Source organism: Gallinula chloropus (assembly GCF_964237585.1).
Source record: "Gallinula chloropus genome assembly, chromosome: 2".
NCBI classification, from domain to species: Eukaryota; Metazoa; Chordata; class Aves; order Gruiformes; family Rallidae; genus Gallinula; species Gallinula chloropus.
The window spans coordinates 50,325,859-50,343,864 of NC_140086.1; the positions used below are offsets into that span (position 1 = coordinate 50,325,859).

The window sequence follows — 18,006 nt, forward strand, 5'->3', positions numbered from 1 at the left end:
TTATTTAAACACTGACAAGTTTTATGTATCTCATTTAAAAGACATCACTGCTCAGTAAAGATCTCACTCTGAGTGCTAAAGCATGGGTACCGCCTTTGTGCCGTTTGCAGTTGGTATGTATTCTTTCGACGTGTTTTTATAATGACTTAGATGTGAAGAATTCAATATAAGCTTTGTTTTCTCCTGTCTCAAAAAGCTGGGAGAATCTGTACCTGATGCAGAGAATGGGATTAGAGTTCAGAAGGATTGTGGGAAACAGGTCACGCCTTCTCAAAAAAAAACCCAGAAAACCAAACCAGCAAAAAATACCCACCAGGATGCAATGAGCAGAGATCAACAGTTCCACAGAAATTATTTGGAAGTTACAGTGAATCCCAAGCTAAGCGTTTGCCAACAGTGATGGGTTTTTGCTTAAAGGAGAACTGTCATGCCAGGATGGCCAAACACATGTGAGGTGAGGTAAGGCACTCTCGTGGTTCAGCCCCAGGCAGCTGCTGAGCACCATGGGCTGCTCACTCGCTCACCCCACCAGAGGGGAAACTGAGCTCCCATGGCAGAATACACACAGCTGGTGATAACACTGAGCACCTTAGCAACTGGTACAAGGTGTTAACATGGAGCAGTGACCCCACCTGAACTATCCCTGAGCCATGCTGGCCCACCCTTCTCCAGCCAGCCCCTTTTATTGGGGTGTGATGTCACATGTTGTGGAAAACACCCTGGGCTGGCTCAGCTCACCTGGCTCCTTGGGGAAGGCCTCGCTAGAACCGGGGCAGACAAATTAGGTAATCCTGCTTTGTACAGAACTGCTAAAGCCCCAGCTGGAACTCTGTGTCCAATTTTAGACACCTCAAGAAGGATGTGCACTAACTAGTGTCTGGATTGAAGCAACGAAATCTATCACAAACCTTATTTTAAGGTACCTTAATGTGCTACAGATTGCTGCAGAGACTACATTTCTATGCCTCTCAGATGTAGAAAAGATGTGAAGCACAAAGATCTAATGTTGTTGTTTGAGGGATTCAAACCCGATGGTACAGAAAATTCATCAGCAATGAGGTCAGTCATCCGGACATGGAGGGGATAATCATCCTTATTGACACAAAGGCTGTTGCAAAGATGGGCACAGTACTATGTGCTGATGAAGTGACATGTTACCTCCCAGTGCAAAAAGGAAGATTCAAGAAATTACCAGGAAAAACTAAGCAGTAAGGTGTCATCATCACTGGAAGGTCCAAGAGAAGTTAGGGAATTCCTATTGATGGTGTTATGGGAAAAGTCATTTAAGAACCTCTCTAAGGTATCACTGGCTATGTGAACAAATTATTTGGCTTATAGTTCTACTGGAACTTAGATTACCACTATTTAAAACAACCCTACCTTGAGGGCAAAAAAGATGGCAAGGATGATAAGGCAACGTTTGGCTCCACATTTAGACCTGGAGTCAAGAAAATATTTAGTTTTCATACTTCTGTTTTGGCTCCTAAATTTTAATTAATTAGAATTTGAAACTGTTTAAGAATATGCATATTTTTACATGCATATCAGAACTTAATGAACAATGCTATTAATGCTATCTGTGCCAAAATTCTTAAATCCCATATTCAGATTTCAGGGATGGAAATTAAAAAAAATAAATTTGTAGTTTACCAAATATTTGTAGTTAATAGGAAAAAATAAAATTAGTTCTACCATGATGTTGTTTGAGTACCAGCAGAGCTAAATATAACTCTTACCAGTTGTGAGATTATAAATACCTAAATTTGTTCCATATTTGATAACTGGAAACATATTTTTTTCCAAGACTAGTGAGGCTTGTCTTCAGTGTCATGGACCCAATCAATTTCATTATTTTTGAAACAATAATGAAAAGAATACACCCAGTCTCAGGGTATGAAAAACCCCACACATTTTATCAGGCAAAGTCACATATTCCACTTACATTAAAAAGACAAAGACGTTTTTTAAACAATTTCCTTCTGACCAAAACATAACAGAAACACTTACTCTATAAAGATTTAGAAAAGATGGTGCTGCATTTGTTTGTCCTAATACTAATTTGCCCTATAAATTTAAGGAGAGAACTATGACACTACAAGGCATTACTTAACTTGCCAATAGCACCTCTAGACAGTGCTTGTGCATTTGAAGTTGCTGCTTTGACTTAGCTGAACAAATGAGTTCACGTGACTACGCACAATATTTGTTATTAAATAACTTAGGTTGTAACTGAGTTTTTCAATGACTGCTGGTGTCTATAATCCAAATAAAAGCATTGATAGGAAGAGGTTTAGCAACCTGCCCTTGCGTAGGAGTATTTATCAGATAGACAGCTTCTTTGTGTCTCAAACATTTTGTTTAAGCAGGGTCTGAAATACATTGCCACAGCTTTCACACTTGGGATACCAGCATAGTAGAGTTTACTGAAATATTTGAGTACATATTTAGTACAGAACCAAACTTCACTGTTCTTACTAGTGAGGAGTCTCCCAAACTGGCATTCTTCACAGCAATGCGTGAACTTTGATATTTTAAACAGTTACTAAATCTAACCTTTGGTCCATCAGTTCTGTCTTTGTGAACTAGAGATAGCAAATGAAAACACTTAAAGCTCAAATCAAATAAATTAAGCAAAAGAAGATTCTGAAGGTCAGGAAATTTCTACAGGGAATTAAAATTCTTTTTTTCTGTCTTGTTACGGCAAGATAATACCCTGGATAATTACTGATGCCTTTCTGGAACCAGAATCTAATCCCAGAGCACAAAAACTAAATAGTTAAGGAAGCAATGTTTACACAGAAAGCATAAATAAGAATGTTATTTAAATGTACTGCATGCAAAAGTTATCAATGATTTGGAAAGAAAAAGTTATTTTTTAAAAAATCAGAATTGCTTTATTTAATTAAATGTGACTGCTCATATTCTACTACCAAATCTATCCAGAGGGGGGCAGTAAATAGCCACATTTTTGTGTTGCTGTAAAGAAAAGGGCACTAGCTGAACACTAGTCATTCTCCATGCTCCAGCTCATGTGAGCGTTGTTACAAAGTCTTTTATTTTCAGTAGTCGTTTTTTAACTTCATGATCCAAACGTCATAAATTTTACATTTGCATAATACACCCAGGTGTTACATAAAGGATGCCAGGAAAGTGGAGGAAGACAGTATATAGAGTTTGACAGGACAAAGTAAATGCTGATGAGGAATAAAGTGCTGCAATTGATGTCAGTGAAGAAGCCTGATTTGTGACTCGGAATCACATGCAAAGATACATCATGATACCTTAGCTTCACTGGAGCTGATGGGATTTTGACTGTTAACTTTGATGGGGCCACATTATGTAAACACAGAAGGATAAATCAGGATTGGTAAAATAGAGAACAACAACTCAATGTCCTGGTTCTGGCCAGGCCATAATTAACCTCCCCAAGCAGCCAGCCCAGGTGAGCTGAGTCAGCACAGGTGAGCTGCCTTAGCCCGGGCTGCTCCCACACCACCTGACATCACTCCCCCACAAAAGGGGCTGGTCAGGGAGGGGCATAGCTGCTGGGTGGCTCCAGGGCAGTTAGAGGGCTGTTGGATCGGTCTTCGCATCGTGCAGCGCTCTGTAATCGTCGAGTCAGTAAGGTAACTGTGTTATCACATGGTATGAGTGTAATCGGCTGTTACTGCTCCCCTTTCGCGGTGCTTTTGTCAGTAAACTGCCCTTATCCCAACCCGGGAAGGCTCTGTCTGCTTCTCCTCTGGGAGCAGCCTGTGGTGCTGAGCCGCTGTACCAAAGCACTGGAGTAAAATATCAATAACCCTGCTGGATTTTGCTGTAACAGTTCAAGCAGGGTGGTGTATTTGCAGCTTCTCTTTTCTAAAAAAAGAGAAAATAAGAACAATTTCATGTTGTGTGCTACCAGTTAATGCCATCAGGTTTGTATTCTGCTTTTGAGCAGGATTTTCTTCTATTGAGGGTCTGCCAACACTGCAGCCTTATCTTATTAATAGCTCAGTGAGAGCATTTTGCTATAGGAACTTAGCAACAAGCCACAATTTTCTAATATTCCCATTCTACTCTACATCCAATATAAATCTCAATCTGGGGCATCTGATAAATACATTTAAGCACAAAGTAGTTCTGCTCACTGCAGCTTCACAATGATGTGTTCTGCTAGACTGCAATCTAAACTGACTTACAGTAGCTATAAGGCTTGTAGATAGAAGGGCTCTATTTTATTGTTTTGAAACTAAAACCAAACCAAACTGGTCCAGTTGGATGAACAAAAAAGTGCATTAAGTAAGCCTAAACCTTGGCCTAAGACTACATATTTGGTAAGATTAAGAAGAACTACATGTACAGGTAAGTGACTTACACCTTGGTTAAGAACATGTCTCCTCTTGTAGCCACGACCCAGTTGTGTGCTGGCTCTAACAGTGCCTTCTGTAGAACTACAGAAAACAAAAAGCTTTTCTCTGAAGTAATAACTGCTTGCAGGCTTTAGGAGCCTCCTGGCAGAAGGATCAGTGAATTCTTTCATTTTCTCCTGCCATACCTACATGCAGATAAAAAAGGTGTGTTAAAATGAACTCATATGTTATAGGATTTTATTTCTGATGGAGGATGTCTCCAGAAGCTGCCCAAACTGGGTTCTGTGCTGCTTCATGCAGCAAAAGGATTCTTTATTGCAGCTGTTAAATCTGGCTGTCACAATTCACAAATTAATCACGCTCTATGGCTATTTCCTGCAAAGTATGAAATAAGTATCAGCAACTGAGTCACATCTGTAAAAATTCATGTTGCAAGCAGGTCAGTACAATAGGAGAATTTACTTTTATCACTCACTGGGAGTTGCTCTTGGTAATCCAGGGGGAGGATCCACAGGAATCATGCCTGAGGGTGTCAGCACATTAGTTAATTCCCCTGTGTCTGTCTCTTGCCTGCCTAGTAAGTAAAATCAGTATGGAAATACGACAAGTGCCTGTGCTTGCTGTACTGCTTTCTGGACAGAAATGAGGAATAATGTTTTCAAACAGTGTACAAGGGCTGCATGCAAGCTGCTAGGGAACAAATATTCAGTTTCTGCCCAATGACTTTGTCAGTTAATGAAGACTCATTAAACATTTTACTGTATGAAAGCATACATGCAACCTGGCATGTATCATTTATTGCTTCACCAATCATTCCCATCTGTACACTCCCTTCTTAAGTTGTGGATCTCAAATTTGACCAGTATGACTTACTCTGAAGAGGAGGAAAACAAATAGCAGCTCTTTACAGAACTGATGCTATATCAGATAAAGCATCACAGCTATGAAGTTTCATAGGAGGTAGCAATATAAATGCTCAGTAATTCTGATCCTTTTTCAATTCTGAAATGTTTTCCAAAAGTGTTTTCCTTAGTTCAGTCCTGGATAAACCACTAGCAACCTAGGTCAACTGTGCAAAGGCACAAAGGAGTGCAGAGAGGTGCTGCTTGTCTTTTCTCAGCTGCAAAATGAGAGATGATCAGCATCTTCGCTTGTATAGTTGCTAGTGATGACATCAACAACAGTGTGTTTGGTTGTTGGCTTTTTTTTTTTTTGAGTAATAGCAATGAAGAGTGGAATTATTTCAAAATTCCCAGTTGAAAAACTTCCAGTCAGAGGGCTTGATTGCTGGCAGCAATGAATTCAACTAGATGATTATGCCCTACGAGCAGCAGAAGCTTCCTCCTTAAATAAATTTCCCCTCAGGAAGTGCTGTGGCCTTACAGCCTCCAGTTCTGCAGTCAGGTTGCCCCATACCAGAATATGGCATGATATAAAATATACTATGCTATGAAAACCAGTGACAAAACAGGTCAGTGAGTTCTGTGGAAGGCTGTTTGCCATTGCATTCAGCCCTAACATGAGAAGTGTTTCATGTTTTGTACATCACTAATTTCAGCAGGTTATCTGAAAATAGACTTAAAAAACAATATAAACATGCTCACACCAGAAAAAAACCCTTAGTATCAGCAACATGGGTTTTATATCCACATCTCAAAGTCCAAAACTATTACTCTAGGATGTGCAAGGAGGCAAAACATCTGGGGGGAAAAGCAGATGTTCCTTGAAGACTCTGTAAGCAGGGGCAGTGTAGCGACCTCTGTCCATCCAGGAATCAGGGATCCACAGTCACTAACTCCAACGGGCACAGGTCGGTGCTGAGGAGCACAAATCCCTTGGCTGCAAGGCAAACCACACCAGCTCCTTGCAGCAGCAGAGCCTGCGGGCAGCTCCTGCTTGGTGTAGGCAATTACATCAGCGTTGTGCCCTTGCCTTTGTCTGCAAGTGCAGCAAGTTCTCCTCTGAACATACTTTATGATTAGATGGTTTCTTGTAGGAAAATTAAAGTATCCCCAATGACCAAAGGAAGAGCTTCCCTCACAGATGGGATCTGTGCAGTGTGCTGTGGGAAAAATCCACCCAGGGTCAGTCCGATGCTGCAGGAGTGTGAGGTTCACAGCATCCAAAGGGATATAAGGTTTACTTGTTATCTGTATTACTTTGTCATTTTAACACTGGTATTTTAAGTCATCTTTTGTCAGGCCCTTATTGAGCAGACCAAAAGAGTTCACAATGCTGTGGCAGATCAGAACCACAAAACTTCACAGCTTTGTTAGATGGTTTCTTCTGTGGCTTGGAGTGAGTAAAGTAGAAAAGACAATCATGGACATAACTGCAATAACTGAGAGAATTGAAAGTAAAACCATGGATGAAATAAAAGCCTTACAAATTGCAGTGTCCAACCTACTGCAAACAGTTTTACACAACACAATGGTCCTTGTTGTACTACCGGCCTCCCCAGGAGGGGTTTGCACAGTTATAAATACAAGCTGTTGCATGTATAGAAACCAAAGAGGAAGAATTGCCACAGACTTAAAGGAAATTTGGGAACAGGCTAATGATTTACATGAAGTCACTGAGGACAGTTTGTCCTGGGGATTTAAAGAAATGTGGAACAAGCCTACATCATAGTTCTTTAAGTCCAATTTGGTAACTTGTTATTATAATAATTCTGTGCTGTATAGTTGGTACTATGATTCAGTGCTGTAGCTATTGCTCTCAATTATGAGAGCCAAATTTAGGTATTGAGACTTTGGATTTATGAGTCCAAAGTCTCGAAAAAAGGGGGGACTTGATACCTTGGACAAAGGCTGAGAGATTCCGCTATGCCTTTGATAGCAGTTCTGTTGTGCTTGCTTGAGCAACTTTGAAACTTCATGATGAGAAAAACAAACAGATGAGACCTATGAAACCTTGAGCTTTGTGATTAGAACCAGCCAAAACCATGTAACTGTAGAAGAAGAAACAATCCACATGGATTAACCCACACTGCATGTGCTTCAAGGAAGAGTTCAACTAAAGGACACCAAGGAGAGGACCACCAGAGGGTTCCAGAGACCCCAAAGGTCCACTGAAGACCCTCAGACTTAAAAAGCACGTGTAGTGAAGATGCAAATATTATAATTCCACAAAATAAGTATGGCTATTCCAAGAATTCTAATGAATGTGTGAATGCTAGAAAGATAATTTCTGCTCTTGTGACTTATGGTATGCATGATAGGTGGAACTATCCCCTGTACATCCAGCACTGCAAAAAATGCCTGCTATTTAAACCCTTCCCAAACTGAGTCTTAGAGTTTCTTAACCAACTTTCCAGGTATGGAATTGTTTACTTTATTGTTTTGGTAGTTCATTCTTAAAAACATTAAAAAAATAATCGTAGCTATATAGAATAAAATTGAAGCATGCCTTATTATTTATGTCCCAAGAGTTTCACAAGAATGGCTCAGGTTTAAGCTTGCCCACTTCTGGAACAGAAGCTTCATCCTAATCTTTTGAGATTAGTTTCTCAAGGCACCTGTGGCTCTTGCCTTGCCTGTTCAGCACTCCTCCTGCCTATGACACAGTCTCAGTCATGTCTCAACACCACAATTTTCCTTAGGAAATTCCTGCTGGATTTCAAAGGTGCGGTGGGAGCATTCAAAATGCAAAAAACCCTCTGTGGTACTGAAGACAAGGAACCCAAGGTGCTGGCTGTTGGCTTCAGGTGGAAACCATAATGGAGAATAAATAAGGGCAGGATGGACAGGTGGGAAAGCAGGGTGTACTGAAGGGCCTCGCACTGAGGGCGCGCTTCCCTCTTTGTCCCCAGGAGTACCAGAACTCTCACTCTTCGCTTGCTTTCACTATGCTGTCCTTAGGAACAGCGGTGTATTCACAGTTTCCTGCCCTGTTTACACGCACGGCTGGAGTAAGTCCAAGAGGGCGCTTCCTACCCTCTGCTGGGACGTCGTTCTTGTACTCTTCCCGGTGTCTCCGGAGGCCGTTTTGTCCAAGTCCTCCACGTTTCTGTCAGCGCCATTCCGCAGCTCCCCGCAGCGGGGGCGCGGCCCGGGCTGCTCTCGGGGCAGAGACGGAGCCAAGTCAGCGTGGCCAGCAGCTCGGGCGTCGCGGAAGCGGGCAGACCCGAGTGAGAACTGGGCAGCCTCATCCGCAGCTGTCGCACGGGCGTCGCTGTCCCTGCGGGGGAAGGGCGGTCGCCGCGGGCCGTGCGCGGTGCAGGCTCGTTTCTCTCACAGAGCGGCCGGGCGCGGGGTCCACCGCGGGGCCCTGTCTCGGCTCTTCGGGCAGTCCCCAGCGGGCTGACGGCGAGCCTGGTCCTCCCCCCGGAGCGGCCCCACGCCTGCGGAACTTACTACCCCCCACTGCCTGCTTCGAGCCTGCTTGACGCTCCCAGGGTCCGGAGCCTTACCCCCCGCCCGGGAGCCCCGCAGGGCCCACCCTGTGCGGCGGCGGAGGGGGGGGGGGGCACGCGCTTCCGAGGCGCCGCCGCTGGTCACGTGCGGAGCCGGTGCGTATAACACCAGGCGGGGGGAGGCGCGGCGCGCGAGTGCCGCGCGCGGGGCGGGCAGCGGCCGCAGGAGCTGCGCGGACCGGTGAGGCGAAGCGAAGCGAGTCAGGCGGCGGGCTCGGCCCGGCCCCTCTGCCCCGGGCGCGTTTCCTTCCGCGGCGCGCAGGGGCCGCGCGGGAGCGGCGGGAAGGCTCATCCCTCCCGCTGCGGCGTTTGCTTCTGTCGCTGCCGTTATTATGTCTCTTGCTCGTTTCTCCTCCGTCGGCTGCTGCCGAGCCGGCGCTGCCCGCCCATACCCGCGGCGAGGGGCTATCGAGTTCAGTTAGAGCCGCCTGCGAGGGGCGCGGCGCGGCTGCCGGGGCGGACTGGGCCGGGCAGGCCTGCGGGGCCGGCGCTGCGTGAGGGGGAACGCGTCCCCGCCGGGCTACGCCCCCGGGGGACCCCGGTTCCCTGGCCGCCTCAGGCGCCGCCTCCTGCGTGTCTGGGCGTGGGGGTGTCGCTGCCTCTGCCCCTTCAGAGCCTCTGGCGGCGTGACCCGGCGCGCTGCCCGCCGCGCGCGGGGGAAGGGAAGGCGGGCGGGCGTCTTGAAGTAAGGAGGCTGAGGAGCCGAGGGGGCTCTGGCCTTCGGGAAGGGGCGTGGGCGGCTCTTACTCCCTTCTCCCCGTAAGTGCCCCGGAGCTGCGGGCGGTTGGCCGGCGCCTCCAGGTGCGGTGGTCTGAGCGCACCTCTCCCACAGGCAAGAGGTGCATTCGCTGTGACGCGTGAGCCTGTTGCGTTGTTAAACGCGTTTGATTGCCGGTGGTGGAAGAGCTGCTCGATCCCGGGCGCGCACCCAGAGCGCCAGCGCTTCTGCCGAAGTTCCTCCTCACTTGCCTGCGGACCCGGTGAGATCTCGTACAAGCTGTAGTAAGCGTATGCGGAGCTCCTGGGCTGAAAGAAAGTCCTTGGCGTTACAGAACTAAGCTATGTGCAGAAAACAGCTAAGAGAGGCTTAAGAATGAGGATTAGTTTAAATAGCCATTACCTTGACAATGGTGCTGAACGGATACTGAGTGATTGCGTTTGTGTTGATCGCTGCTGAGCGGACAGTAGCTTGATTTCAGGTAGGTAGAGCTTTCACAAGAAGTACCGTGAGGCACTCGCAGGAGCGTGTTCAACCTTAACTTCTAGAACCCTTTAACTGAAGATGAAAGTAACTACTTTTAGATAACATCAGTAGTGCTTCTAGTACTGCAGCTCCTCCTTACTGGAGCGATTCCTGTCAGTGCAGTGTGTTGTGTGGGTTTGTGGACGGGTTCTGTCTGTTTGTGCAGTTTGTTCTCTTCCTTTACAAGCATCACTTCATAGTGTGTGCGTGCTGGGACATGCAAGAAATCTTCCTAAGCAAATATCATACTTTCCTATAGGAATCTAGTTTTCATTGCTAGAGGGAGATATCTTGAAATACTAAACAGTGCTGTGTATTTTTCCACCCTTGCTGTTTTGTCACAAATAGAAGGCTTCATATGCAACCAGTAGCTGCAGACTCAGAGCCTTAATGTTCAGTTGGGCAATGACAGTACTGCTCCTGCTGCTTGTCGAGCTGCAGCAGAGTGAAAACTAGCCCTGTTCTGCTTAGCAGGTGTTGCTGTTCTGGGTTGTGTACAGGACAGGAGGTCTCAGCCAGAGAAGAAACAAAACAAAGGCATGTTGTCTTCTCAGTAATGCTACCCTTTGGTTGGGGATGGTGCTTTATGTCTTCATAGACTGCTTTGTGAAGAAAAAAAAACCCAACAACTTGGTTTTGCTTGAACTGTACTAACTAGCAGTTGGGTAAAGTTGGTGGTTTGTATATTGGTAGCTAGGTGGCCTTTTGTGGTTACAGCTTCTCCAAAACTCCCTTAAGCAGGCATGGAGGCAAGAATGGTAACCTCTACCCTATGTTGGAGACAACTCCTGTGTGAAGACAGATGCAGTAATAGCTTGAGATCACTCTGGCGTAGGTCTCAGAAGAAGATAAAAGTGGAGTGTCTCAAAGCTATTCTTTATACCTTCTTAAAGGATAAGATTCAATTAGCAGTGGAGTACTGCTCCAGTAGTCCTGATTAATTCAACAGAAGTCACATCTTGGCTGTGGTGTTCTTGCATCATTTTCTTATGGTAAACCAGTGACTATAAAGTCAGCATACAAGCTTTCAATAGCACAAGACATAAAGATGAGCTGTGAAAGGCTGTTTAACCTATATCAGCTGATTAATGGTGGTGTGGTTTAACTGAGCAGGCAGCTAAGACAACCACACAGCCATTTGCTCAATCCTCCTTCCCTGCCTCCCCCCATGTGATGGGGGAGAGAACTGGAGAAACAAAAAGATAAAACTTGTGGGTCAGGGTAAAGACAGTTTACCAGGACAGGAAAGGAAGTAAATAATGTTAAAAGAATATACAAATGTGATGAACAACATAATTTCTCACCATGTGCAGTTGATGCTCATTGCTTTCCGAGCTGCCCTGCCTCCTGACCAACCCCAGTAGTATATGGACTACAACATCATATGGTATGAAACATCCCTTTAGCCAGTCTAGGTTAGCTGTCCTGGCTGTATCTATTCCCAGCTTATTGAGTGCCCCCACCTTCTCGTTGGCAGGCCAGCATGAGAACTGAAAAGGCCTTGACGGCTTGGCAACAACTAAAAACATCCATGTACTATCAACATTATTCTCATCCTAAATCCAAAACAGTGTACCAGCTGCTAGGGAGAAAATTCTCAGCCAAAACCAGGACAATGGAATAAAGTGATGATCGTGACATCACTGACTGTACAGATGTCTACCCTGTAAGCTGCTAGTAACTTTGCTTATAGACAGCACTACTCATATAGATTAAATTACTAGTAATATCTCCTGACTAATAAAACTGAACTATTAAGGTTTTCTCTCAGTACTAATGGTCTGGCTTGGTACCTCAGAACTGTCTGGTAGGGATTTTGGAGCTTCTTTGCTGATGGGTCATGGGATCAAATTAACTCCTGTCAGCAAGGCAGGGCAGGTGTAAGAAGTACATTGATATGCACATAGTGTTTGAGTGCTTGTGTATTGATTTATTTCCATACTCAAGCCTCAAAACTCTGTTGGTAGTTGCTTGTCTGTGTTGCACAGAAAAATTCTGTTGCTGAAAACAGTATTTTCAAGATTATGCTATGTTCTGTTAAGAGCCCCTTTGCTGCCAGCTTTATTTGGGCAGTTCATTTAGCTTGTTAGCTAAAACTTCAGGTTGTGTTTTGGTTGTCTGATTAGTAACTGCACACAGATTCACTTTCCAGCTCCAATTGTAGGAACACTGTCATGCGAATGATCCTTCTAACGATGACTAATAGCTGGGCAGTCGTTCTTCTGCATCATTGCACGCTTCAAGCTTACAAAGTGTATTTGAAATTGGAGGCTTGGCCTAAACGCAAAATCATTGGGGGATAAGCCAGTGAAGCAGACAGATCTTTCTTAGCCTTGCTATTATGCACGTAGGTTTGATGCTAATCTGTGCTTTAAGAGTACAAAGAAAATGGGTGATTTTAATCTAATGACTGCTTGGGGAGAGAAAATTCAGGCCAGTAACCTTAGGGATTCGGTTTTCTGTGTGTCTTAAGCTGTTTAAGATGGTGCTTGTACACCTAACGGGCCTTGCTGCATACAAGAGTTGTGCATTTGGATCAGCTTCTCAGTTCCCTTCCCAAGCAGCCTTTTCTTCCTTCTCATCAGTATCAAATGCAAACTGCAGGTTCCTGATGTGTTGAAAGCATGTTGTTATTTGTACCTGCTGTGTGCGGGGGATGTTGACAAATGATACAGGGTAATGATAAGGGTGTATTTCTGTCATCTGAGACATCTCAAAGATTGCTAAATAAATACTGTGTGGGAGGGGGTGAAAATGAAGGGTGAGCTTTGCTTATTTTTTTTCCCCCCTCCTTGTCCCTGATGGGTAAGCCACCAAAATGAGCTATAACTATCCCCTCTTAGCTTTTGTCCATATGATCCCCCAAAACAATATCACTTGGTGTGAAGGACTGTGTCCCTCAATGGATGCCTGTATCAGCAGATGTATGTCTCTACGTTGCTGAAATATTGCACCTCCTGCTATTACTGCTATTTTGTGATAAAAGGGACTTGCTAATAAGATGCTTGTAAAGGGTTAAGGAAAACGTGCTAACAAGATAGTTTGAAGTGCCACAGTGAGTATGTCAGGGGATGACCTTGCATAAAAAATGTCTTGTTTGAACAGCTCGTTTTTAGTAATTTAAAGTGAACCCTGGACTACTCTGCCTTGGTCAGGCCCCACCTGGAGTACTGTGTCCAGTTCTGGGCTCCCTGGTATAAAAAAGACAGGGACCTCCTGGAGAGAGTCCAGAGAAGGGCTACAAAGATGATTAGGGGCCTGGAGCATCTCCCCTATGAGGAAAGGCTGAGTGAACTGGGACTGTTTAGTCTTGAGAAAAGACGACTTAGGGGGGACCTAATTAGTGTTTATAAATATCTTAGACATGGGATGCAGGGGGAATTGGCCAGCCCCTTTTCAGTGGTCTGTGGGGACAGGACTAGGGGCGATGGCTGTAAGCTGGAGCACAGGAAATTCCGCACCAACATGCGGAAGAACTTTTTCACAGTGAGGGTGACAGAGCCCTGGGACAGGCTGCCCAGGGAGGTGGTGGAGTCTCCTTCTCTGGAGATATTCAAGTCTCGTCTGGATGCCTCTCTGTGCAATATGAGCTAGGGAGCTGCTTTGGCAGGGGGGTTGGACCCGATGATCTCTCAAGGTCCCTTCCAACCCCTACGATTCTGTGATTCTGTGAAATATCAACTGAAACATAAGTTTGAGTCTAACACCATATTTTGAATGTTAGGCACTGAAGGACTATGTGCTCTATGAAAATAAAATGATTTGATGAAATCGGTCTAACAAACTCCTTATCTGTTCGATGAATTCCTTCCTTCCTTATCTCATAATTGGTCATAAATTTAGGCAAAGCATTTCATTGTAGCTACTTCGAGCTCCCCCATGTCTTTGAAGAGTCAGGAAAAAGTATACAAAACCTGTTGAAATGGAACTTGTAGTTTGGATCAGAGTCAAGGGATAACTGAGTTTGTGCAAAGCAGAAGGTTAGTTGTGGTGATGAAGAGAAGCCATCTGTCTTCATCCCCATGACCCTCAACAGCCACCACCAGACAGCAGTTTTCAGGTGCAGTGGGGAGGATATTATAGAAATCACCTCTTGGAATTCATTTTAATATGAAGTGGGGGCAGGTTATGAATAAGGTAACCTAATGAATATAACCAAGAACTGCCACGTTAGTGTGTACGTCTGGGGTGGAGCATTCCAATGTCAGACCTGAAGACGTCAGGAGAATGTTCCCCCATTGGATCTGAAGACATTGAAGAATGCTCTGACATCAGACCTGAAGACATTGGACTGATGGGATGCTGTAGCTCTATGGTGGTAGATATTGCAATTTCTGTCTCTCTCTCTTTTCCACTCGTCTCTCTTTCTTCCCCCCCTTCTCTTGCATGCTTGTTGTGGGCCAAATAAGGTGACTTGAACCCTGACTCTGTTTTGAGTCTTAATTCTGTTCCTGAGAATTGCGAAGACCTGGTTGTGATAAGACACCTAATTGGACATCACTCAGGAGTTAAGCCTAGCTACCCTAGCCACACAGAGCAATCTGAGGTCAGTTGGAATGCAGGGGGGTTTAACCTCTGCCAAATTAGGCTTATCTGGTTGTGGATCGTGACTCTTGGCTTCAGATAAAGTATTACAGACTGATAATATAGTAGTAACATGCTTAATTTTGATCTTTCTTGAGACACTGGCAGAACTGATTCACAGAGGGAAATTGTACCTGCCCCAGTAACAACAAACTGTTCTGTGTTGCCTCAGACAAGTGGATGTATTCCTGTTTGAAGGAGAAGGTAGCTTCGAGGCTTGAAGGATTGGCTAGCACTGGGGGTTTTTTTAATTGATTTATTATTTTTTACCCCTGGCAGAACTCAAAAGCAGTCACAAATGAGAGTATTCTCTAACCACTGCTGAAGGAGTTTGCATCCCGTGTCTGTGGTAGATTGCAGTCTGTTCTTCTGAAACATACTAAAAAGGGCTTGTTTAGCCTCTCTGGCAAGTTCTATGAAAATGGATTTGTTCTCTCCCTTTGCTGGTTTAGCAAATGGTACAGGAAAACTCTCCTCTGTATTATTAGTGCTTTGACAATGTGTCTTGTCCTAGGCTTTTGTATCAGTCTTGACTATTACAAGATCTGTCACCACTACAGACATCTTGTTGCTTACCAAGTGTTCTTGCTGTCTCTTTTCACGCTAAGTGGCTTCTCATCCTACAGTAAAGAGTTCCCTTCATCTATTTTAGCTGTAAGGTGCAATCAAGCAGCCTGTCCAATGCAGCAGAGTGTGAACAGTTTGTGGGACCAGATGAAGCCTCTGCTAGTATAGGAAGACTATAGCCTGTGTGAGGCTACTAATGTTCTTTGCAGTCACTAACTGACTTCAGAGATCTCCATTCAGCAGGCTCTGGTAAACCTGCTGTGTCAGGTGGAGATGCTAAACTGGAGACAGTAAACTTAGGCCACCTCTTCTTTTGCTGCTGTTTTTAGCAGTAATAAATTGTGTGTTGTAGCATGGTCTTTTGGTGTTTTATAGTCATGTGTTAAGTTCTTTATATTGTACTACTGTTTTTCTTAAAGATAAGATCAAATCTACAAAGTTTTTATCTGACTCCAAGTCAGGGTTGGAAGGGATCAGGTATCTAAGTTAGAGCTAGTAGCACACCTCACTGATGGCTATCTGGGACCTCCATGTGAACAAGGATTTAGTTCCCCTGGAGCTGACAGCCAAAATAAGTCTTGATTAATTCTGAAGAAATACGTGGGCTAATAAGCGTGCTCCCCCATCTCTGTTGTCTTTGGAACCCTTAAGGGGTGAAAGTGAAAGGCTTATAAAGGAAAAAGCAACTGTTTACTGGTTATGCTTGTTGCAAAGCTTGCCTTGCTTGTAGCATACAGTTCCAACTCCGAAGCCACGCTTTGAACCTAGAAAACAAGTCTATTTTATTGTATAACTGCTTTTTCTGAAGAATTTTAATGCCTCTTACTGGCATGACTGAGTGCTGGACTCTGCAAAACAGCTTCTGTGTTAAATGTGTTCCACAGAGGAAATAATTACCTTTCTCATACCGGTGTTAGTATTAAACAAGGGACAGAAGTGACATAATATTAAACCATAACTTAAAGTGGCATAAGAGATCACAAAATCAGTTCTTTCATGTCTTTTAGAGATGAGTACTGAAGCAGAACAGCAGCTTCTCCATGATGCTAGAAATGGAAATGCTGAAGAAGTTAAACAGCTGTTGGATACTATGGACAAAGGAGAAATAAGCTTTGATATCAACTGTAAAGGTTAGTGGCCTTCCTCAGATGTTGATAATCTCACTGTTGAAGTCCATGTAGTGAAACTGTTGCTGATAGTATAATCTTGCTTTCTTTGGAGTACTCAATAGAATATTAAAAACACTTAAACAACTGCTTTTACCTTGTGACTTAAGGCCATCTTGCATAGGGGAGAGATCATAAAAGCAGGGTACAAATGGTTGTAATGCACTCAGCAGAGTAATTTGGGGAAGCCAGAATTGTCAACAAGATGAAGAATCAGTACCTCTTTTTGCTTGTGTTCATCTTTAAGCCAAATTTGGAGCTTTATAATACTAAACAAAACAGACTGTGGTGCCAGGGAATTGTTCAGGGAGGTAAACGACCTCCATCAAGACTGCAGAGAAAACTAGGTCGTTTATTTGTTCTCTGCTAGGTGTGTTGTGTTTTGGGATTTTTTTCATAGGCTTGTATTTTATTAGCATGCAGTAGAAGTGGCTGCATCTCTTGCCACTTGCAGGAACAGTTGGCAAGAGTGTGTGCTTTTTACCAATAGCAATATGCTGGGTTACTGGGCGGGGGGAAAAGTAAAACTTCCGGTCACCTATGTCTGGGTCTTTGGCCAACATGAAAGTCTTGCACGTCCATAGTTACATAGTTATGGCTAATTAACTTGCTGAGTATTAAAACTTCAGGCTGGGACTGGATTTGCAAACTTGCTAGCAATTGTAGACTGTCCTGTTTCTTCATTTAGTAGCTTTTGATTTCTCTTTATTTACATGAGAGTGTTTCTGGTTGCTTAAAAAAAGTCTTTCTATGCAAGCTGGTATCTCTGCAGCATTTAACTGTTAAACAGCACTGAGAAGATCATGCTGCAGAGGGAGAAAGGAGAGAGTAACTATGCTTCCTTGCAGCTATGACAGAGGGAACACCTTGCCCTACAGAGCAGGGAAGCCTATTATCTGAACTACTTCTATCTCTTTCCCAATTCTAGTTCTTCATCATCAGTTTACCCATCCTTATTGTCTGCTTACATCCTTATTGACTACTCAGCCATGTCATAGAATTGTAGAATATGTGAGGTTGGAATGGATCTTTGGAGATCATCTAGTCCAATCCCCCTGCAGTGAGCAGGGACACCGTCACTAGGTCAGTTGCACAGAGCCCCATCAGGCCTGACCTTCAGTGTTTCCAGGGATGGGACCTCCACTACGTCTCTGGGTAACCTGTTCCAGTGATCTACCAGCCTGTCTGTGTCTTCTATATAGTTAATGTGCTCATCTCAGGAAAAAAACAAGGTGTAAAACCCAAACACTTGCTACTTCATCTTCATGGAGAAAGTTCATAATTTAAAGGGGAGTTAAACAGAGCTTAAAGTCCTCCACACTTGCAAGTGTGTTCTTTGCAAATATTTATAACATTGTGTGTAGAGCCATCTGTTCTGGCTGTGTGAAACTTCATCTCTGTTCCTACATGGTCATTCCTTAGAGACTGTTTAGGCACTCTGTTCTTAAAGACTACTCCATTGGAAATAGTTTAAGACAAATTCAGGCTGAACAGCTTCTGCAGTATACTTCCTCCTGCCATTCTGCCTCCTCATTAGCAAAACCACTATGCCTCACTACAACTCCTGTCTGTTAGGTACTACCAGATAGTAATTGCATAACCACATGGTGATTAACTAAAACACGGGCTGTTGACTAAGTGAATTTTTGCAACCCTCAGTCTTCCTTCTCTTCCCCA

At 44.2% G+C, this 18,006-nt stretch overlaps 1 protein-coding gene across 1 annotated transcript in view; it reads left to right on the forward strand.

Moving 5' to 3' along the window:
• Positions 1-16,172: 16,172 nt before the first annotated feature.
• The window catches only part of LOC311189031 (oxysterol-binding protein-related protein 1-like), a gene marked incomplete at both ends in the record, with an annotated part of 49,478 nt that continues 47,644 nt past the window's right edge, over positions 16,173-18,006 (forward strand). The window contains one exon of the mRNA XM_084260615.1: positions 16,173-16,293. Coding sequence (XP_084116741.1) covers positions 16,173-16,293 — 121 coding nt within the window. The remainder of the gene's footprint in view (positions 16,294-18,006) is intronic.